The following is a 21612-nucleotide window of genomic DNA, read 5'->3' as shown; positions in this document are numbered from 1 at the left end:
TGCTTTTGCACAGGGGCTTGCACAGGGGCTGCTGCTTGGGCAGGCGCCGTTGAGAAGAGGGGTCGGGGGCTGTTTGCAGCAGGGCTTGGAGTAGGCGTTGGGCGGAGATGGCTTTCCCCTGGCGCAAAGAGTGCTTGCAGTGCTCGAGAGAGGAGAGGCAGTGGCAAGTGTTTTGTCATAAGTCTTTATTTGGACTGGCACAAATAAGTGAAGAGGTAGAAAAATAAATACGTGAATAAATAGGTAAATAAAATAAATAACTAAATAAATAAGTCAATAAATAAGTGGAGAAGGTCTTTGGTCCGTATCAGTATGAGCAGCGGAATCGCTGGAGACGCAGCGGTTGAAGGCTGCGGGGGCCGTGCGGTTGTTGCAGGCCTGTGTGTGGTCCCAGGTGAGAGGAGGCGTGGGGTTGGAGGTGGGTTTGGGGCCTAGGTGTGGCTGGGCGGGTGGGCCTTGGCGCTAGCGGCGCGTGGCGCGTGTGAGGTTGTGGAGGTGCAGTAGAGAGGCACGAGCTTCGAGGCGGACGTGGTCCCAGGCGCAGGCGCTGTGGTTGTGGGCGTGCAGGAAGAGGTGGATGTCCCTGAAGTACTTGTTGATGGCGAGCAGCGGGTTGCGTGGTCCTTTGAAGGGCGTGGCGTTGTCGGGGAGGCATTGCTCCAGGTGGTGGATGTGGTGCTGCAGCTTGTTGAGGAGGTGGTTGCGAGCCTGGCCGGGCCAGTGCTGGCGGGTGCTGTTGGAGCTGAGGGTGTGGAAGAGGTGCTGCAGGATGCGCAGGGCGGTGGCGGCGGCTTGGTGCGGCTGCAGGTTGTGGTGGAGCAGGCTGGCGGGGAAGAAGGGCGGCTCTGGCAGGTGGCAGGGCTGCGTGTGGCCGACCGCAGCCATGTCCTGGAGGAGGCGGAGAGCGTCGCCGGGGAAGGTGTCCTCGTGTGTCCAGAGGTGTTGGCAGGCCAGGGTGCCGGCCAGAGCGGTGAGGAGGAGCAGGAGCGCCGGGGCGGCGTGCGGCAGGCGTGGCTGTGTGGCTGTGGCCGCAGCCATGGTGATTCTCTGTGGGTGCTGTTGGGTGCTGCTGGGCAGGAGGAGCCCGGTGAGGCTGGCTGGTGCTGCTGGTGGCTGTGCTTGGGGTGGCTCCGGGTGCGCGGCTTTGTATGCGAGGCAGCTTTCCCTTCATCGCTTTCCGGTTGTCCGCAGTTTCTGCCTGTACTTTCCAGTCTGTACTGGTGGCTGTGTAGGTTTTGGGGAAGTGTTTGGTCGGGGTGTCCGTGGTTGGGGATTGTGGTGGCAGCGGCGTGCCGGCCTTGCGAAAGCTCTGTCTCGGAGGCGTTGTTGTCAGGTGTGGCGGAGAGGGCTCTTGGCTGTTGCCCTTCACCTGCCGGGCCAGCTGCGCGGTCCGTGCTGTGCTACTGAGTCTCTCTTTGTGGCCAAGCATGCTTTCCACCCGCAAAGCCCTGCTGGTGGCTGTGGTGACTTTTCCTTTCACTCGGTGGCTTGCCTTTATTTTCATCTTAGCCACTGTTTTCCTTTTGTGGTTGCAAGGCATGTGCGGTGATGTCAGTGGGCGGGGGCTGGCGTTTCCCCTCCTGGGGTCAATGCCCAGAGGCAGTGTTCGAGGGGCTGTGTGTGCACGTGGGCCTTGGAGGCCTGAGTGTGTCCTTGCACAGAGGCAGGCGCTCCAGCGGCTGTGTTTGGGAGGAGCCAGCAAGGAGGCAGGCAAGGAAGGCTCAGTGAAGAAGGCGGCGCAAGGGAGGGGCTTTGCTCTTCCTGTCGTGCTTGCTCCGCTGGCTGTGGCCCTGGAGCAAGAGTCCAGTTTGGAGATGCATTGGCCCAGTGGATGAGGCAGCCGCAGGGCCAAAGAGGACTGTCCCCCGTGAAAGCAATGGGGTTGTGTTTTGGGATTGCCAGAGCCCTGGCCTGCAAGAGCGTGTCCTGTTCAGGGCTCGTTGGCCCGTGCGAGGTGTGGCGTCCTTGGAGGGGATGGCTCTGAAGAGGCACGGGGGTCTAGAGGACATCACATGTGAGCAAGACGGCAGGGCCTGGGCTTCTGCGGCTGAGTAGCGAAGGTTTGCCAGCAGTTTCAGATGCCTTTGCAAAAGCGCAGAAAAGCTGGGGATCGGTGAGGAGGAATGAGGGCTGTGCAGAGATCTGCAAGGGGACGATTGCCATGGCCTCGTGGAGAAATGGTTGGATGGTTGCTAGGAGCACAGCATGGGCTTTGAAGGTTGGAGACTTTTGGGGCAAAGAGGCTGTGGAGGGGAGTGGATGTTTGTAGCCTTGTGTGTCAGCGATCTCCAGGCCCGCTGCTGAAGTGGCGCGTGGCAAGTGCTGGGAGCCCTGCCTGCAGAATGGAGATCCCCGGGCCACTGTAGGACAGGGTCAACTTTGAGACCATCTTAGCAACTTGAACTTAGTGTCCGAGTGCATGGCACGTGCAGAGGTTAATGCCTGAGTCCTGAGGGAACTTTCAGATGGAGTTGCTAGGCCAGAGTGCATCGTTTTTGAAAGCTGGTGTCTGTCAGTCCAAATGGCCAAGAAGCGGTAGAAGGGAAGTAGAAGCCCCGTTTTTAGAAAGGGAAAAGGAGAAGAGTGTGGGAAGTACGGAGCATTCAGGCTGAGCTCTGTGTGAGGCAAGAAGATGAGGCTGCTTCTCCGGGAGACTATGTTAAGGCCAATGGAAAAGCAAGAGGTGATTGGGAACAGGGAGCATGGCATTCCAAAGTGCAAAATCACCATTCCTGGCAGTTTTGGTGCTGTTCTATGCTTAGGGCTCCGCGGCAGTGGTGGAGAGGGGCAAGGAAAGTGACCTCGTGTGCCTGGCTTTGTGCAAAGTGCTTGACAGTGTCCCGCATGACGTCGTTGTCTGTGAGTCAGAGGGGCATGGATTGGATGGATGGAGCAAGGTGTGGATAAAGCAGATGAGGTGCAGCGGTGCTCTTGAGCAGCCTTTGGGTGTTTTTCTTTTTGTGCTTCCATGATGTTGGCCAAAGGCTGGCAGTGCTTTTGCACAGGGGCTTGCACAGGGGCTGCTGCTTGGGCAGGCGCCGTTGAGAAGAGGGGTCGGGGGCTGTTTGCAGCAGGGCTTGGAGTAGGCGTTGGGCGGAGATGGCTTTCCCCTGGCGCAAAGAGTGCTTGCAGTGCTCGAGAGAGGAGAGGCAGTGGCAAGTGTTTTGTCATAAGTCTTTATTTGGACTGGCACAAATAAGTGAAGAGGTAGAAAAATAAATACGTGAATAAATAGGTAAATAAAATAAATAACTAAATAAATAAGTCAATAAATAAGTGGAGAAGGTCTTTGGTCCGTATCAGTATGAGCAGCAGAATCGCTGGAGACGCAGCGGTTGAAGGCTGCGGGGGCCGTGCGGTTGTTGCAGGCCTGTGTGTGGTCCCAGGTGAGAGGAGGCGTGGGGTTGGAGGTGGGTTTGGGGCCTAGGTGTGGCTGGGCGGGTGGGCCTTGGCGCTAGCGGCGCGTGGCGCGTGTGAGGTTGTGGAGGTGCAGTAGAGAGGCACGAGCTTCGAGGCGGACGTGGTCCCAGGCGCAGGCGCTGTGGTTGTGGGCGTGCAGGAAGAGGTGGATGTCCCTGAAGTACTTGTTGATGGCGAGCAGCGGGTTGCGTGGTCCTTTGAAGGGCGTGGCGTTGTCGGGGAGGCATTGCTCCAGGTGGTGGATGTGGTGCTGCAGCTTGTTGAGGAGGTGGTTGCGAGCCTGGCCGGGCCAGTGCTGGCGGGTGCTGTTGGAGCTGAGGGTGTGGAAGAGGTGCTGCAGGATGCGCAGGGCGGTGGCGGCGGCTTGGTGCGGCTGCAGGTTGTGGTGGAGCAGGCTGGCGGGGAAGAAGGGCGGCTCTGGCAGGTGGCAGGGCTGCGTGTGGCCGACAGCAGCCATGTCCTGGAGGAGGCGGAGAGCGTCGCCGGGGAAGGTGTCCTCGTGTGTCCAGAGGTGTTGGCAGGCCAGGGTGCCGGCCAGAGCGGTGAGGAGGAGCAGGAGCGCCGGGGCGGCGTGCGGCAGGCGTGGCTGTGTGGCTGTGGCCGCAGCCATGGTGATTCTCTGTGGGTGCTGTTGGGTGCTGCTGGGCAGGAGGAGCCCGGTGAGGCTGGCTGGTGCTGCTGGTGGCTGTGCTTGGGGTGGCTCCGGGTGCGCGGCTTTGTATGCGAGGCAGCTTTCCCTTCATCGCTTTCCGGTTGTCCGCAGTTTCTGCCTGTACTTTCCAGTCTGTACTGGTGGCTGTGTAGGTTTTGGGGAAGTGTTTGGTCGGGGTGTCCGTGGTTGGGGATTGTGGTGGCAGCGGCGTGCCGGCCTTGCGAAAGCTCTGTCTCGGAGGCGTCGTTGTCAGGTGTGGCGGAGAGGGCTCTTGGCTGTTGCCCTTCACCTGCCGGGCCAGCTGCGCGGTCCGTGCTGTGCTACTGAGTCTCTCTTTGTGGCCAAGCATGCTTTCCACCCGCAAAGCCCTGCTGGTGGCTGTGGTGACTTTTCCTTTCACTCGGTGGCTTGCCTTTATTTTCATCTTAGCCACTGTTTTCCTTTTGTGGTTGCAAGGCATGTGCGGTGATGTCAGTGGGCGGGGGCTGGCGTTTCCCCTCCTGGGGTCAATGCCCAGAGGCAGTGTTCGAGGGGCTGTGTGTGCACGTGGGCCTTGGAGGCCTGAGTGTGTCCTTGCACAGAGGCAGGCGCTCCAGCGGCTGTGTTTGGGAGGAGCCAGCAAGGAGGCAGGCAAGGAAGGCTCAGTGAAGAAGGCGGCGCAAGGGAGGGGCTTTGCTCTTCCTGTCGTGCTTGCTCCGCTGGCTGTGGCCCTGGAGCAAGGGTCCGGTTTGGAGATGCATGGCCCAGTGGATGAGGCAGCCGCAGGGCCAAAGAGGACTGTCCCCCGTGAAAGCAATGGGGTTGTGTTTTGGGATTGCCAGAGCCCTGGCCTGCAAGAGCGTGTCCTGTTCAGGGCTCGTTGGCCCGTGCGAGGTGTGGCGTCCTTGGAGGGGATGGCTCTGAAGAGGCACGGGGGTCTAGAGGACATCACGTGTGAGCAAGACGGCAGGGCCTGGGCTTCTGCGGCTGAGTAGCGAAGGTTTGCCAGCAGTTTCAGATGCCTTTGCAAAAGCGCAGAAAAGCTGGGGATCGGTGAGGAGGAATGATGGCTGTGCAGAGATCTGCAAGGGGACGATTGCCATGGCCTCGTGGAGAAATGGTTGGATGGTTGCTAGGAGCACAGCATGGGCTTTGAAGGTTGGAGACTTTTGGGGCAAAGAGGCTGTGGAGGGGAGTGGATGTTTGTAGCCTTGTGTGTCAGCGATCTCCAGGCCCGCTGCTGAAGTGGCGCGTGGCAAGTGCTGGGAGCCCTGCCTGCAGAATGGAGATCCCCGGGCCACTGTAGGACAGGGTCAACTTTGAGACCATCTTAGCAACTTGAACTTAGTGTCCGAGTGCATGGCACGTGCAGAGGTTAATGCCTGAGTCCTGAGGGAACTTTCAGATGGAGTTGCTAGGCCAGAGTGCATCGTTTTTGAAAGCTGGTGTCTGTCAGTCCAAATGGCCAAGAAGCGGTAGAAGGGAAGTAGAAGCCCCGTTTTTAGAAAGGGAAAAGGAGAAGAGTGTGGGAAGTACGGAGCATTCAGGCTGAGCTCTGTGTGAGGCAAGAAGATGAGGCTGCTTCTCCGGGAGACTATGTTAAGGCCAATGGAAAAGCAAGAGGTGATTGGGAACAGGGAGCATGGCATTCCAAAGTGCAAGATCACCATTCCTGGCAGTTTTGGTGCTGTTCTATGCTTAGGGCTCCGCGGCAGTGGTGGAGAGGGGCAAGGAAAGTGACCTCGTGTGCCTGGCTTTGTGCAAAGTGCTTGACAGTGTCCCGCATGACGTCGTTGTCTGTGAGTCAGAGGGGCATGGATTGGATGGATGGAGCAAGGTGTGGATAAAGCGGATGAGGTGCAGCGGTGCTCTTGAGCAGCCTTTGGGTGTTTTTCTTTTTGTGCTTCCATGGTGTTGGCCAAAGGCTGGCAGTGCTTTTGCACAGGGGCTTGCACAGGGGCTGCTGCTTGGGCAGGCGCCGTTGAGAAGAGGGGTCGGGGGCTGTTTGCAGCAGGGCTTGGAGTAGGCGTTGGGCGGAGATGGCTTTCCCCTGGCGCAAAGAGTGCTTGCAGTGCTCGAGAGAGGAGAGGCAGTGGCAAGTGTTTTGTCATAAGTCTTTATTTGGACTGGCACAAATAAGTGAAGAGGTAGAAAAATAAATACGTGAATAAATAGGTAAATAAAATAAATAACTAAATAAATAAGTCAATAAATAAGTGGAGAAGGTCTTTGGTCCGTATCAGTATGAGCAGCGGAATCGCTGGAGACGCAGCGGTTGAAGGCTGCGGGGGCCGTGCGGTTGTTGCAGGCCTGTGTGTGGTCCCAGGTGAGAGGAGGCGTGGGGTTGGAGGTGGGTTTGGGGCCTAGGTGTGGCTGGGCGGGTGGGCCTTGGCGCTAGCGGCGCGTGGCGCGTGTGAGGTTGTGGAGGTGCAGTAGAGAGGCACGAGCTTCGAGGCGGACGTGGTCCCAGGCGCAGGCGCTGTGGTTGTGGGCGTGCAGGAAGAGGTGGATGTCCCTGAAGTACTTGTTGATGGCGAGCAGCGGGTTGCGTGGTCCTTTGAAGGGCGTGGCGTTGTCGGGGAGGCATTGCTCCAGGTGGTGGATGTGGTGCTGCAGCTTGTTGAGGAGGTGGTTGCGAGCCTGGCCGGGCCAGTGCTGGCGGGTGCTGTTGGAGCTGAGGGTGTGGAAGAGGTGCTGCAGGATGCGCAGGGCGGTGGCGGCGGCTTGGTGCGGCTGCAGGTTGTGGTGGAGCAGGCTGGCGGGGAAGAAGGGCGGCTCTGGCAGGTGGCAGGGCTGCGTGTGGCCGACCGCAGCCATGTCCTGGAGGAGGCGGAGAGCGTCGCCGGGGAAGGTGTCCTCGTGTGTCCAGAGGTGTTGGCAGGCCAGGGTGCCGGCCAGAGCGGTGAGGAGGAGCAGGAGCGCCGGGGCGGCGTGCGGCAGGTGTGGCTGTGTGGCTGTGGCCGCAGCCATGGTGAGTCTCTGTGGGTGCTGTTGGGTGCTGCTGGGCAGGAGGAGCCCGGTGAGGCTGGCTGGTGCTGCTGGTGGCTGTGCTTGGGGTGGCTCCGGGTGCGCGGCTTTGTATGCGAGGCAGCTTTCCCTTCATCGCTTTCCGGTTGTCCGCAGTTTCTGCCTGTACTTTCCAGTCTGTACTGGTGGCTGTGTAGGTTTTGGGGAAGTGTTTGGTCGGGGTGTCCGTGGTTGGGGATTGTGGTGGCAGCGGCGTGCCGGCCTTGCGAAAGCTCTTGTCTCGGAGGCGTCGTTGTCAGGTGTGGCGGAGAGGGCTCTTGGCTGTTGCCCTTCACCTGCCGGGCCAGCTGCGCGGTCCGTGCTGTGCTACTGAGTCTCTCTTTGTGGCCAAGCATGCTTTCCACCCGCAAAGCCCTGCTGGTGGCTGTGGTGACTTTTCCTTTCACTTGGTGGCTTGCCTTTATTTTCATCTTAGCCACTGTTTTCCTTTTGTGGTTGCAAGGCATGTGCGGTGATGTCAGTGGGCGGGGGCTGGCGTTTCCCCTCCTGGGGTCAATGCCCAGAGGCAGTGTTCAAGGGGCTGTGTGTGCACGTGGGCCTTGGAGGCCTGAGTGTGTCCTTGCACAGAGGCAGGCGCTCCAGCGGCTGTGTTTGGGAGGAGCCAGCAAGGAGGCAGGCAAGGAAGGCTCAGTGAAGAAGGCGGCGCAAGGGAGGGGCTTTGCTCTTCCTGTCGTGCTTGCTCCGCTGGCTGTGGCCCTGGAGCAAGGGTCCGGTTTGGAGATGCATGGCCCGGTGGATGAGGCAGCCGCAGGGCCAAAGAGGACTGTCCCCCGTGAAAGCAATGGGGTTGTGTTTTGGGATTGCCAGAGCCCTGGCCTGCAAGAGCGTGTCCTGTTCAGGGCTCGTTGGCCCGTGCGAGGTGTGGCGTCCTTGGAGGGGATGGCTCTGAAGAGGCACGGGGGTCTAGAGGACATCACGTGTGAGCAAGACGGCAGGGCCTGGGCTTCTGCGGCTGAGTAGCGAAGGTTTGCCAGCAGTTTCAGATGCCTTTGCAAAAGCGCAGAAAAGCTGGGGATCGGTGAGGAGGAATGAGGGCTGTGCAGAGATCTGCAAGGGGACGATTGCCATGGCCTCGTGGAGAAATGGTTGGATGGTTGCTAGGAGCACAGCATGGGCTTTGAAGGTTGGAGACTTTTGGGGCAAAGAGGCTGTGGAGGGGAGTGGATGTTTGTAGCCTTGTGTGTCAGCGATCTCCAGGCCCGCTGCTGAAGTGGCGCGTGGCAAGTGCTGGGAGCCCTGCCTGCAGAATGGAGATCCCCGGGCCACTGTAGGACAGGGTCAACTTTGAGACCATCTTAGCAACTTGAACTTAGTGTCCGAGTGCATGGCACGTGCAGAGGTTAATGCCTGAGTCCTGAGGGAACTTTCAGATGGAGTTGCTAGGCCAGAGTGCATCGTTTTTGAAAGCTGGTGTCTGTCAGTCCAAATGGCCAAGAAGCGGTAGAAGGGAAGTAGAAGCCCCGTTTTTAGAAAGGGAAAAGGAGAAGAGTGTGGGAAGTACGGAGCATTCAGGCTGAGCTCTGTGTGAGGCAAGAAGATGAGGCTGCTTCTCCGGGAGACTATGTTAAGGCCAATGGAAAAGCAAGAGGTGATTGGGAACAGGGAGCATGGCATTCCAAAGTGCAAAATCACCATTCCTGGCAGTTTTGGTGCTGTTCTATGCTTAGGGCTCCGCGGCAGTGGTGGAGAGGGGCAAGGAAAGTGACCTCGTGTGCCTGGCTTTGTGCAAAGTGCTTGACAGTGTCCCGCATGACGTCGTTGTCTGTGAGTCAGAGGGGCATGGATTGGATGGATGGAGCAAGGTGTGGATAAAGCAGATGAGGTGCAGCGGTGCTCTTGAGCAGCCTTTGGGTGTTTTTCTTTTTGTGCTTCCATGGTGTTGGCCAAAGGCTGGCAGTGCTTTTGCACAGGGGCTTGCACAGGGGCTGCTGCTTGGGCAGACGCCGTTGAGAAGAGGGGTCGGGGGCTGTTTGCAGCAGGGCTTGGAGTAGGCGTTGGGCGGAGATGGCTTTCCCCTGGCGCAAAGAGTGCTTGCAGTGCTCGAGAGAGGAGAGGCAGTGGCAAGTGTTTTGTCATAAGTCTTTATTTGGACTGGCACAAATAAGTGAAGAGGTAGAAAAATAAATACATGAATAAATAGGTAAATAAAATAAATAACTAAATAAATAAGTCAATAAATAAGTGGAGAAGGTCTTTGGTCCGTATCAGTATGAGCAGCGGAATCGCTGGAGACGCAGCGGTTGAAGGCTGCGGGGGCCGTGCGGTTGTTGCAGGCCTGTGTGTGGTCCCAGGTGAGAGGAGGCGTGGGGTTGGAGGTGGGTTTGGGGCCTAGGTGTGGCTGGGCGGGTGGGCCTTGGCGCTAGCGGCGCGTGGCGCGTGTGAGGTTGTGGAGGTGCAGTAGAGAGGCACGAGCTTCGAGGCGGACGTGGTCCCAGGCGCAGGCGCTGTGGTTGTGGGCGTGCAGGAAGAGGTGGATGTCCCTGAAGTACTTGTTGATGGCGAGCAGCGGGTTGCGTGGTCCTTTGAAGGGCGTGGCGTTGTCGGGGAGGCATTGCTCCAGGTGGTGGATGTGGTGCTGCAGCTTGTTGAGGAGGTGGTTGCGAACCTGGCCGGGCCAGTGCTGGCGGGTGCTGTTGGAGCTGAGGGTGTGGAAGAGGTGCTGCAGGATGCGCAGGGCGGTGGCGGCGGCTTGGTGCGGCTGCAGGTTGTGGTGGAGCAGGCTGGCGGGGAAGAAGGGCGGCTCTGGCAGGTGGCAGGGCTGCGTGTGGCCGACCGCAGCCATGTCCTGGAGGAGGCGGAGAGCGTCGCCGGGGAAGGTGTCCTCATGTGTCCAGAGGTGTTGGCAGGCCAGGGTGCCGGCCAGAGCGGTGAGGAGGAGCAGGAGCGCCGGGGTGCGGCAGGCGTGGCTGTGTGGCTGTGGCCGCAGCCATGGTGAGTCTCTGTGGGTGCTGTTGGGTGCTGCTGGGCAGGAGGAGCCCGGTGAGGCTGGCTGGTGCTGCTGGTGGCTGTGCTTGGGGTGGCTCCGGGTGCGCGGCTTTGTATGCGAGGCAGCTTTCCCTTCATCGCTTTCCGATTGTCCGCAGTTTCTGCCTGTACTTTCCAGTCTGTACTGGTGGCTGTGTAGGTTTTGGGGAAGTGTTTGGTCGGGGTGTCCGTGGTTGGGGATTGTGGTGGCAGCGGCGTGCCGGCCTTGCGAAAGCTCTGTCTCGGAGGCGTCGTTGTCAGGTGTGGCGGAGAGGGCTCTTGGCTGTTGCCCTTCACCTGCCGGGCCAGCTGCGCGGTCCGTGCTGTGCTACTGAGTCTCTCTTTGTGGCCAAGCATGCTTTCCACCCGCAAAGCCCTGCTGGTGGCTGTGGTGACTTTTCCTTTCACTTGGTGGCTTGCCTTTATTTTCATCTTAGCCACTGTTTTCCTTTTGTGGTTGCAAGGCATGTGCGGTGATGTCAGTGGGCGGGGGCTGGCGTTTCCCCTCCTGGGGTCAATGCCCAGAGGCAGTGGCAGTGTTCAAGGGGCTGTGTGTGCACGTGGGCCTTGGAGGCCTGAGTGTGTCCTTGCACAGAGGCAGGCGCTCCAGCGGCTGTGTTTGGGAGGAGCCAGCAAGGAGGCAGGCAAGGAAGGCTCAGTGAAGAAGGCGGCGCAAGGGAGGGGCTTTGCTCTTCCTGTCGTGCTTGCTCCGCTGGCTGTGGCCCTGGAGCAAGGGTCCGGTTTGGAGATGCATGGCCCGGTGGATGAGGCAGCCGCAGGGCCAAAGAGGACTGTCCCCCGTGAAAGCAATGGGGTTGTGTTTTGGGATTGCCAGAGCCCTGGCCTGCAAGAGCGTGTCCTGTTCAGGGCTCGTTGGCCCGTGCGAGGTGTGGCGTCCTTGGAGGGGATGGCTCTGAAGAGGCACGGGGGTCTAGAGGACATCACGTGTGAGCAAGACGGCAGGGCCTGGGCTTCTGCGGCTGAGTAGCGAAGGTTTGCCAGCAGTTTCAGATGCCTTTGCAAAAGCGCAGAAAAGCTGGGGATCGGTGAGGAGGAATGAGGGCTGTGCAGAGATCTGCAAGGGGACGATTGCCATGGCCTCGTGGAGAAATGGTTGGATGGTTGCTAGGAGCACAGCATGGGCTTTGAAGGTTGGAGACTTTTGGGGCAAAGAGGCTGTGGAGGGGAGTGGATGTTTGTAGCCTTGTGTGTCAGCGATCTCCAGGCCCGCTGCTGAAGTGGCGCGTGGCAAGTGCTGGGAGCCCTGCCTGCAGAATGGAGATCCCCGGGCCACTGTAGGACAGGGTCAACTTTGAGACCATCTTAGCAACTTGAACTTAGTGTCCGAGTGCATGGCACGTGCAGAGGTTAATGCCTGAGTCCTGAGGGAACTTTCAGATGGAGTTGCTAGGCCAGAGTGCATCGTTTTTGAAAGCTGGTGTCTGTCAGTCCAAATGGCCAAGAAGCGGTAGAAGGGAAGTAGAAGCCCCGTTTTTAGAAAGGGAAAAGGAGAAGAGTGTGGGAAGTACGGAGCATTCAGGCTGAGCTCTGTGTGAGGCAAGAAGATGAGGCTGCTTCTCCGGGAGACTATGTTAAGGCCAATGGAAAAGCAAGAGGTGATTGGGAACAGGGAGCATGGCATTCCAAAGTGCAAAATCACCATTCCTGGCAGTTTTGGTGCTGTTCTATGCTTAGGGCTCCGCGGCAGTGGTGGAGAGGGGCAAGGAAAGTGACCTCGTGTGCCTGGCTTTGTGCAAAGTGCTTGACAGTGTCCCGCATGACGTCGTTGTCTGTGAGTCAGAGGGGCATGGATTGGATGGATGGAGCAAGGTGTGGATAAAGCAGATGAGGTGCAGCGGTGCTCTTGAGCAGCCTTTGGGTGTTTTTCTTTTTGTGCTTCCATGGTGTTGGCCAAAGGCTGGCAGTGCTTTTGCACAGGGGCTTGCACAGGGGCTGCTGCTTGGGCAGGCGCCGTTGAGAAGAGGGGTCGGGGGCTGTTTGCAGCAGGGCTTGGAGTAGGCGTTGGGCGGAGATGGCTTTCCCCTGGCGCAAAGAGTGCTTGCAGTGCTCGAGAGAGGAGAGGCAGTGGCAAGTGTTTTGTCATAAGTCTTTATTTGGACTGGCACAAATAAGTGAAGAGGTAGAAAAATAAATACGTGAATAAATAGGTAAATAAAATAAATAACTAAATAAATAAGTCAATAAATAAGTGGAGAAGGTCTTTGGTCCGTATCAGTATGAGCAGCGGAATCGCTGGAGACGCAGCGGTTGAAGGCTGCGGGGGCCGTGCGGTTGTTGCAGGCCTGTGTGTGGTCCCAGGTGAGAGGAGGCGTGGGGTTGGAGGTGGGTTTGGGGCCTAGGTGTGGCTGGGCGGGTGGGCCTTGGCGCTAGCGGCGCGTGGCGCGTGTGAGGTTGTGGAGGTGCAGTAGAGAGGCACGAGCTTCGAGGCGGACGTGGTCCCAGGCGCAGGCGCTGTGGTTGTGGGCGTGCAGGAAGAGGTGGATGTCCCTGAAGTACTTGTTGATGGCGAGCAGCGGGTTGCGTGGTCCTTTGAAGGGCGTGGCGTTGTCGGGGAGGCATTGCTCCAGGTGGTGGATGTGGTGCTGCAGCTTGTTGAGGAGGTGGTTGCGAGCCTGGCCGGGCCAGTGCTGGCGGGTGCTGTTGGAGCTGAGGGTGTGGAAGAGGTGCTGCAGGATGCGCAGGGCGGTGGCGGCGGCTTGGTGCGGCTGCAGGTTGTGGTGGAGCAGGCTGGCGGGGAAGAAGGGCGGCTCTGGCAGGTGGCAGGGCTGCGTGTGGCCGACCGCAGCCATGTCCTGGAGGAGGCGGAGAGCGTCGCCGGGGAAGGTGTCCTCGTGTGTCCAGAGGTGTTGGCAGGCCAGGGTGCCGGCCAGAGCGGTGAGGAGGAGCAGGAGCGCCGGGGCGGCGTGCGGCAGGCGTGGCTGTGTGGCTGTGGCCGCAGCCATGGTGAGTCTCTGTGGGTGCTGTTGGGTGCTGCTGGGCAGGAGGAGCCCGGTGAGGCTGGCTGGTGCTGCTGGTGGCTGTGCTTGGGGTGGCTCCGGGTGCGCGGCTTTGTATGCGAGGCAGCTTTCCCTTCATCGCTTTCTGGTTGTCCGGAGTTTCCTTCTGTGGTTTCCAGTCTGTACTGCTTGCTGTTGTGGTTTTGGGCCTGTGTTTTGTTGGGGTGTCTTCAGCTTGGGAAGTTGTTGTAATTCTCTTTTTGTCTGTGGATCTGGGTTTTTGTGTGTTGATTGTGGGGAAAGGAAGCCCCACATTTTGCTACATCATTTTGTTGCTATGATGTTGTGGGTTTTTTGTGGTTTTCCTTTCTCTCTGGGTTCATCTGTTATTCCTCTTGTAATTTGCTGAATTTCCCTTCTTTCCCATAACAGGACACTCTCCATGAGTTGTATCATAGTATCTTGGGCTTTTCTTTTTTCTTTAATTGTATGTGGTGTGTTGGGTAGGGAAATTAACAGAGTTTTTTGTTTTGAAGAGTGCTAAAGTCACTTTCACTCATCTCCTTGAAGGTGAAATATTTTGAAGATTTTTGAAGTATAGTTTCCTGACTTATAATTCTACTGGTCAGGACATGCCAGCTTAATCGTGGTGTAGAAAAACGGAAGTGGTAGTTTTGATAAGTTACTAAGAAGTAGCTGTTACAGTTTTAATAAGTTACTGAGCTGACTGAGCTGTCACAGCTTTTAATGCATTAGCATCAATCGTTTTATTCTTTATAATTGTAGTTTTACACCTTAACTGTAGGGTTTTTCAGAACAGACCTTCTACTCATGTGCATAGATATTTCTCCCTTGAATGGGGACATATCTGTAGGTTATTGCTTGAGGCTGAACAATAGTCATTGGGTTAATTGCATTGTTCTCTAGCTTATTATTAAGCTGGGTTTTGAAGTATTGGTGCAGTAGAGCACTCTACAAGTAGTTGCAACTGTCTGTAATGTGTCACAGATAATTCTGATTAAAATTCTTTGATATTGTCATGATGAATTTGTTTTTAGAAATTTAATAATTTTTTTCCTATATAAATGCTTTTCTTTTATAAATGTTTAAATAAATATATCCATAATCTTACAGGTCAAATTTGTATAAACACTCAATTACTGTTATATAATTTATTAGAGATGAACCGTGTACCTAGTGTGAGACTAGGATTGTATTAAACTGCCTCCAGACTTCTCTGAGAAGGAGTTTAGCCAGCAAGGAGATACTTTCTGAACCTCAATGGGAAGACTTCCCTGATAAATGTTGTCCAAAGCTTCCATTCTATCTGGGACACTTGACCAAGTCTTTTTGTAGTTCTCCATTAGGTTTTTCTGGGTTTTTAGCTACCATATGGTTGTTTTCTTTGTATTCATATGAATAAATTCTTTCTTTTTAGCCTTTGATACAGTTGTAAAATAGTTTATGTCTAAGGACCTCAGGAGTTTTTCAAGTCATTAAGTTGAGGAGGTGGCTCTGGGTCTAAGCACCTGGGCACTGAATGTTGATGAAACTTCTGCAGTGTCTTGCTTCCCTTTTGAAGTTTGACTTTCATTGTGATGGAGTTTAAGAAATCTCGTCTAAGCTGTTGCTTTTGAACAATAAAAGATTTTTTAAAATTAATTTTAATTGGGTTTTTTGCCCTGGATATCTCAAGTGCTGTGTGATGCTGAGTGGGGGTGGTATCAGAAGAACCTGCATCCAGTGATGCTTTTAGATATGTCCTCAGGAACAGATATCACTCATCTTCTCTAATCCCTATTCTAGTGTTGTATCACCTGAATACAAAAAATAATACAAATGCATTTCTTCTTTCATGTTGGAATCCCCTGTATTCCAGCTTGTGTCATCAGCACCACTCCTGTTTTTGTCATAAAGTGGTTTAGTTCCTTCAGCTGCCTCAGAAAAGACAGAACCAATGAGGTCCTCATTCCTGACATCACAGGGATAGGAGCATCAGGAGGACAGTGGTACAAATGGAAGTTTCATCTTGAGGGGTCCTTGTCCTGCTGTGTACCTGAATATATAAGAGAGCTGGTGGAAAGCTCACCAAGCCACTCTCCATAATTTAAAAGCAGTTCTGGCTAACCAAGGAGGCTGCAGGCACCTAGAGTGTGGCCAGTGTAATTCTTGTCTTCAGGAAGGGTCAGAAGTAGAATCCATGGAGCTTTGGGCCTGTCAGCCTGACCTCAGTGCTGGGGAAGCCATGGAGGTCTTCTTGAGTGCCCATTGCATGGCACCTACAGGAGGTCCAGGGGATCAGGCCCAGCCAGTATGGGTTTGTGAAAGGCATTACTGCCCGACCCAATCTCCCTCTGTAACACAGTGACCCTCTTAGTGGATTAAGGAAAGTCTGGGGATGTTGACTTCCAGGACTTTAGAAAAGTCTTTGACGCCGTATCCCATAGAATTCTCCTAGAGACACCAGCTGTTTGTGGCTTAGATGCTCTGTTCTCTGAGTTAAAAACTGACTGCTGGCCTGGCCCAGAGAGTGCTGGCGGATGGAATTACTTGCAGCAGGCAGCTGGTCAGTAGTGGTGTCCCCCAGGGCTCTGTACTGGGGGCTCTGTACTGTACTGTTTTTTATCTTTATTGATGATCTGAGTGAGGGAATCAAGAGCTCCTTTAGTCAGTTTGAGACAAGGCCAAGCTGGGTGTGAGTGCTGATCTGCTGGAGGGCAGGGGGGCTCTGCAGAGGGATCTGCACGGGCTGGATCCATGGGCCGGGGCCAGTTGTGTGAGGTTCAGCCAGGCCAAGTGCTGGGTCCTGTCCCTGGGTCACAACAACCCCCTGCAGCTCCAGGCTGGGACAGTGGCTGGAAAGCTGCTGAGTGGGCAAGGCCCTGGAGGTGCTGGTTTCCAGTGGCTGGACAGGAGCTGGGTGTGCCCAGGGGGCCAAGGAGGCCGAAGGCCCCGGGCCTGTGTCAGCCATGGAGGGGCCGGCAGGAGCAGGGCAGGGCCCGTCCCCCTGGGCTGGGGGCACGGCTGAGGCCACACCTGGAATGTGTGCTCAGCTTTGTTTGCTCACAGCAAGAAGGACACTGAGGGGGCTGGAGTGTGTCCAGAGAAGGAAACAGAGCTGGGGAAGGGTCTGTAGAGTGAGTCATATGAGGAGCAGCTGAGGGAACTGGGCGAGTTTAGTGTAGGCTAGGCTAGTTTTGAAGGCTCAGGGCAACCTTATCGCTCTCTACAACAATTTAAAAGGTTGTAACCACATGGGAATCAGCTTTTTCTCCGAGCAACTAGCAATAGGAAAGGAAAATGTCTTCAAGTTGTGCCAGTGGAGGTTCAGATTGGATATTAGGGAAAATTTCTTCACTGAAGAAGTGGTTAAGCATTGGAACAGGCTCCCTAGGGAAGTGGTGGAGTCACCACCCCTGCAAGTGTTCAAAAATTGAGTAGATGTGGCACTTCATGATATGGCTTAATGGTGTTTGGTCAAAGGCTGAGCTTGATGATCTTGGAGGTCTTTTCCAACCTTAGTGATTCTATGATTCTGAATTTGGTCCTCTTCTCACTCAGCTAAACGGGAAGTTATCATTTGTGCTTGCACGGAGCAGTGTCCTTGCGGTGATGCAGTGGTGGAGGTTGTTTGAGCACAGGAAACAACCTCTTTGTCCCATGCAGGAGGAGGCCAGAGCTGCTGATCTGGGGAGATACTTCTGGGTTGATGGCTGGAGGGTGAAGGAGCAGCTGGTGTTGGTGATGCATGTGCAGTTTCCTTCATGACGGATGCTGTGCTCGCTGGGTTGGACCATGTTGAGTGAGGGTGTTTGGGTGATGGATCTCTTTACTTGCTAATGATGTGTTGGGGTGAAGAAGGACAAGGATAATGTGCCATATGTACTGCAGCAGGTGCCCGTAGCCACTGGGATGTAAGCTCAGCCAGGAGCATCCTGGACCAGTTATGGTGGCTGTAGCAAAGCATTGAGCAGTTCTGGACATCTCCTGTGGGGTTTGTGTCTTTTTGATGTTTCTTGGGTGGAGTTGGTAGCACTGGAGTTCTGTTCCTTGTCCAAATCTCTGCAGACCTTTATGGATCCCCTCCTTGATTCTTTGAGGTGCACCTTGTCTATGCCATCCTCTTTCTTGCAACGCAGTGCTGTGGCATTGCAGAAGGTTGTGGTGGGATGATGGCTTGGAGGTGGCTTTCATGTCTTGGCATTATTGGAGGGTCTAGAAGGGAGAGCGTGGTGGTGGAAGAGGAGGAAGTGTGCAGGGCAGGCATCATGCCATTTGGGGCAAATGGGTGCCCCAATGGTCTGGCAGCTGTAAGAAATGCCTGGGGGCTGCAGGAGCAGCATTCCCTGAGAAGGGTCTGCTGTCCATAGCCTTCGACCCAGACAGGAGGCATTGGCAAGATGGGCTGCAGGAGGGAGATTGATTCCCTCACAGTCTGAGGAGTTGGTATCTTTGCATATCAGGTATAAGCATGAAGCACAATGACCGCAGCTTTGCTTTTGCATTCTTTTCTGCTTTTACAAAAAGTCTTTATTTCTAACAAAATAATAAATAAATAAATAAATAAATAAACAACTAAGTTCATTAATTATTAAATAAGTAAGTAAACACAGTTTTGTAACAAATAGTGATTGGAATAAGAGTCCCACCGTAGTTCTCCACTGTCCATGATCCCCTTCCCATTCATCAGGTGAGGTTACAGTCTGGATGAACGCAGTAATTCCACAGGTAATAAATATCATCCATATCCCCAGTACTTCGCAGGTGTCCATGAAAGTGTAGCACAGAAATTTCCTCTTCCTTCCTCTCCAGTGGTTGTAGTTTGGGTGTGGGCTGTGCCACAGACTGACCCCAGTGTCACCACGGTCATACCCCTTTCCCCATCAGCTCACCAGTCGGAGGAGGTGTGACTGGTCCCAGGTGATCCCAGCCTGGGCTGCTGCCATCACCGCTCCATCTGTGGCCACTGGTGCTGTCTGGGGCTGGGTGTTTGCTATCCGTGGACTTAGTGGGGTCCAGAGCAGCTTGGTACTTCATTCGCCGTATGAGTCTGTCCACGTGTTGGAAGCAGACAAGAGCTTCAATGCGGACGTGGTCCCAGGCGCAGGCGCTGTGGTTGTGGGCGTGCAGGAAGAGGTGGATGTCCCTGAAGTACTTGTTGATGGCGAGCAGCGGGTTGCGTGGTCCTTTGAAGGGCGTGGCGTTGTCGGGGAGGCATTGCTCCAGGTGGTGGATGTGGTGCTGCAGCTTGTTGAGGAGGTGGTTGCGAGCCTGGCCGGGCCAGTGCTGGCGGGTGCTGTTGGAGCTGAGGGTGTGGAAGAGGTGCTGCAGGATGCGCAGGGCGGTGGCGGCGGCTTGGTGCGGCTGCAGGTTGTGGTGGAGCAGGCTGGCGGGGAAGAAGGGCGGCTCTGGCAGGTGGCAGGACAGTGTCATTCTTGGAGCCATGTCCTGCAGATGCTGGAGTGCATTCCCAAGATCGTGGGTCCGCAGGTGGTGGCACGGGAGGCCGGTGGCCAGAGCCACGATGAGGAGCAGCAGGAGCGCCAGGGTGCTGTGCCACCGGTGGGGCTGTGCGCATCCAAGTGCAGCCATGGTGGAGCTTCGGGCGCTGTGCAGGAGCCTGCTCTGGCTCGGTAGTCGTGGTTGCTTTGCTTGGGATGCTGCTGGTTGTGCAGTGTTATATGCCCATGTCCAGGCTTTCCTTTCATCACCATCTTCTGATAATTTCCCTTTTCCGTTTTCACTTTTGTTTTTCCTTTTGCTTTCTTCTGAGAACTTTGGTGCTTGTCACTGTGAAGGAGGGGACACTGCTGTGAGAACGGGAGCTGACGCTTTTTCTGGGCTGCTGCCAGGGGGAAGCCTGGTTACTGAGCTATTACAGGAGACGAAAGCGTGGCAGAAGTTTTCCGGCTGGCTGTGCCAGGGATGTGTTTCAGGATTGTCTTTTCATCTGTTTCGTGTGTTGCCCTTTTTGGGGGTTTATTTAAAAATTTCTCTATGTACCAGCATCTATTTTTTTTCTTATTGCATGCTCTAATATTATTCATATATAATGTTTATTTTGCATGTTAATTAGCGTTTTCTTATATTTTTCATTGACAAATATTGTTAGTCTCTCAGTCTTTTTAAATTCTGTTTATATGTATTTATATTTTAATACTTTTTTATTTTTTCTGTGGTACCTGCAGCTTTGCTAGTACAAGAGTTTTTCCTCTCCCTGCAAAATCTTGCATGATATTTTTGGAGCCATTTCTCATACCCCTGTATCCAGAGTTAATTACCCTTGGTATGTTGGTAATTAGAAATAAATACACAGATGTCACAAAGGATTTTTTGTCAACTATTCATGCAGTGTTTGTCCTTTCTCGATTTTGGAGGTTTTTTTAATTGTATTGTGAATTCTTTGTGAAAATGTGGCAGTGTTAGATGGTCTGGGGGCAGGAACAGGTGGGAATATTTCTTTTTCATGTCCAATCCACTTAATGTGAAAAGTGAAAGTGGGCAAAGTTCCAAATGTGAGTCATCACTGCTTCCTGTGTAACTTCAGCAGCAGGAGATCCCCATGGTTGCTGATAAAGCAAGATTGGGATTATCTCCTGAGATTTTTTTTTAAATTTAACTCAACTAATGTGCTTCTGTAAAATCTCACTGTGGATTTTTTTGTTGTTTGGGTTCTTTTGGTGTACATTACATTGGGATATGCTGTCTTCTCTGTTCATCTGTTGCAAAGATCTTACAAATGTGTCAGCTGGTGTGTGTGGTACCCAGTGAGCTGCTGGGTGGAACTTAAATCTATTTTGTCTCATCACTTTCTCTTTTTTCATCCTTTTCTGCTCGCTTTTTGAGCCTATTTCTGATATTTCACTTTTGGCTTTGACAGCTTCTCCTTTTGTAGGTCGGGAGATACCTGTGACGTTTTGAAGAACAGAGTGTCATCCCTGATGTTTTCCTTTGGGCAGGCATGAACTGCAGACATAACTGCCTTGCACTTGTATTTTCTAATGGGTTTTTAGTTTGAATGTGTGTATGCACAAGTAGGATATTCAGTACTGATGTGGTTTTCCCCTGCCGAGGTAGAGTGAGAATAACTGCTACCTTTACACTTTCTTCTCATGCAGATTTGATTATATTTTGTTCAGTTCGTATAGGGGGAAAATGTTAGTGTGCCAGTTCATATCAGCTGAACTGTGTTCACATCTCTTCTCTAGATCTTCTTTTTGTGGCATTTTCATCAGAAGGTTATGAGAGTGCTGCTTTTGAGTAAACTGCTAAGACTTCTAATGTGAATTTAGTTGTGTTTTGCCAAGTGATTTGTGCTGGAGTTCCTAAGGGGGGGAATTACCAGGCAAGGAAAGGTTGATGGCATATAATGGCACCATTACAAGTTACAGAAAGCACCTACAATATTAAAACTTTGCCACACTATTTTGTGTTCAGTGATGGAGGATTGGGTGTAGGAGACAGGGAAGGGATGCACAGAAGTGAAGCAAGGTGGAGATTGCTGTCCACTCTGAGAAAACATTTGAGGCACTATTGCATTTGCAGAGAGTTGTATGATAAAGGAGGAGGATTTTTCAGTATTTGAAAATGTGTGGAAATTGATACATTACTACTTAAAGCATTATTTATTTCTGGATTGGAGGTGGTGAGGAGTAGAACATGAAAATTAGGAGGGAAAAAAGATTACTAGACCCACAGGTGGAGTTCACACAGAGAGAGAAGGGCAAACTTCTTGCCTTTCTCCCAAACTGAGGTCAAAATATTGCTTTGGTTTTGCCAGCATGTCTTGTCATTTCAAAGTGCAAGCTTTCTAGTATTGCTTACCTTCTTGTAGAAGACCTAGAAGAATGATCTGAGGCAGTGGTTTCCACCTTTTTTATGCTCCCTATCAGCAAAAAATTTGAGTACTCACCTTCCGTATATTTTTATTTCTGAATTACATACATATACCCCTGTACTAATATATATATTATAGAACATACACAAAGATAAAAATGAAAAAAGGAGAGAAAGGTTAAACAAACACTGTTTTAAAATTCTCTTCAGTTATATTTATCAAAGGTATGAAATCCATTTTCTTCCTGCAACCCAATGGGTTGGGATACACACCCTACTTTGGAGACTATGACCTGAGATCTCCTGTAAAGTAGTTTAAATAAATTTTCCAGTCATCCAATAGTAACTGTTTTTCTCTCTCTTTTGTTCTTTTTGCTGTTTTTGTAGCTGACATTTCCACTTTCAGAACACAGGGCATGGTACAAGGGCAAAACCCTTAGACTTACATCTATGTTGTGATTAAAATCCTGGCCTGACCCCAGGCCTTTGACTCACAATGCTCAGTTCTCTTTCAGGCAGTCTCACTGGAAGATGACAGTTCAGAGCTGGGAGCTGTGTGGGAAATTGCTTAGTTATTGCCTTTAACTTACCATTAAGAGACTAAATATTTGTGTATAAGACAAAAAGTGTCTATAATGTAGATTTATTTTTAGCTTGAGGATCCAGGTAAATTTTCAGCTCTGCTGCACAATGTAAGGTCAGCTTCCAGTCAAACCTCCTTGAGTTCTTACTTTTAGAATTTTCTTCTGTGTCTAGTAGGCAGTTCATAAGATCTGT

At 53.4% G+C, this 21612-nt stretch overlaps 6 protein-coding genes and 1 pseudogene across 12 annotated transcripts in view; 1 reads left to right on the top strand and 6 right to left on the bottom strand.

Annotated features, from left to right (window-relative positions):
- The window catches only part of UBAP2 (ubiquitin associated protein 2), a 162504-nt gene that overhangs the window by 132672 nt on the left and 8220 nt on the right, over positions 1-21612 (top strand). The window lies entirely within an intron of this gene.
- On the bottom strand, positions 463-1038 carry LOC136569054 (interferon-like). Its single transcript, XM_066569330.1, has one exon. The coding sequence runs from the start codon at positions 1036-1038 to the stop codon at positions 463-465; it is 576 nt and encodes a 191-aa protein (XP_066425427.1).
- On the bottom strand, positions 3455-4030 carry LOC136569065 (interferon-like). The gene has a single exon (XM_066569343.1). It carries the CDS (start codon positions 4028-4030, stop codon positions 3455-3457), a length of 576 nt encoding a protein of 191 aa, XP_066425440.1.
- Positions 6446-7021, bottom strand: LOC136569080 (interferon-like). Its single transcript, XM_066569361.1, has one exon. The coding sequence runs from the start codon at positions 7019-7021 to the stop codon at positions 6446-6448; it is 576 nt and encodes a 191-aa protein (XP_066425458.1).
- LOC136569320 (interferon-like) lies at positions 9438-10008 on the bottom strand (annotated as a pseudogene).
- On the bottom strand, positions 12430-13005 carry LOC136568937 (interferon-like). Its single transcript, XM_066569173.1, has one exon. It carries the CDS (start codon positions 13003-13005, stop codon positions 12430-12432), a length of 576 nt encoding a protein of 191 aa, XP_066425270.1.
- Positions 15668-18591, bottom strand: LOC136568593 (interferon type B-like). The gene is made up of 2 exons (XM_066568648.1): positions 18022-18591; positions 15668-15904 (listed from the first exon to the last, which is right to left on the bottom strand). The coding sequence occupies exons 1-2, from the start codon at positions 18589-18591 to the stop codon at positions 15668-15670; spliced, it is 807 nt and encodes a 268-aa protein (XP_066424745.1).

Source organism: Molothrus aeneus, chromosome Z, assembly GCF_037042795.1.
Source record: "Molothrus aeneus isolate 106 chromosome Z, BPBGC_Maene_1.0, whole genome shotgun sequence".
Lineage (NCBI taxonomy): Eukaryota > Metazoa > Chordata > Aves > Passeriformes > Icteridae > Molothrus > Molothrus aeneus.
The sequence above is the reverse complement of the archived record's forward strand: the minus strand, read 5'-3'. Positions and strand labels throughout refer to the sequence as shown.

What these genes read in the sequence shown, in the direction of transcription:
- LOC136569065 (XM_066569343.1), bottom strand. Translation starts at nt 4,030, where the DNA reads ATGGCTGCGGCCACAGCCACACAGCCACGCCTGCCGCACGCCGCCCCG.
- LOC136569054 (XM_066569330.1), bottom strand. Translation starts at nt 1,038, where the DNA reads ATGGCTGCGGCCACAGCCACACAGCCACGCCTGCCGCACGCCGCCCCG.
- LOC136569080 (XM_066569361.1), bottom strand. Translation starts at nt 7,021, where the DNA reads ATGGCTGCGGCCACAGCCACACAGCCACACCTGCCGCACGCCGCCCCG.
- LOC136568593 (XM_066568648.1), bottom strand. Translation starts at nt 18,591, where the DNA reads ATGGCTGCACTTGGATGCGCACAGCCCCACCGGTGGCACAGCACCCTG. An exon ending in GGCGAATGAAGTACCAAGCT is followed by an intron (nt 15,905 to 18,021) that starts GCTCTGGACCCC and finishes GCTCCTGTCCAG; the next exon opens with CCACTGGAAACCAGCACCTC.
- LOC136568937 (XM_066569173.1), bottom strand. Translation starts at nt 13,005, where the DNA reads ATGGCTGCGGCCACAGCCACACAGCCACGCCTGCCGCACGCCGCCCCG.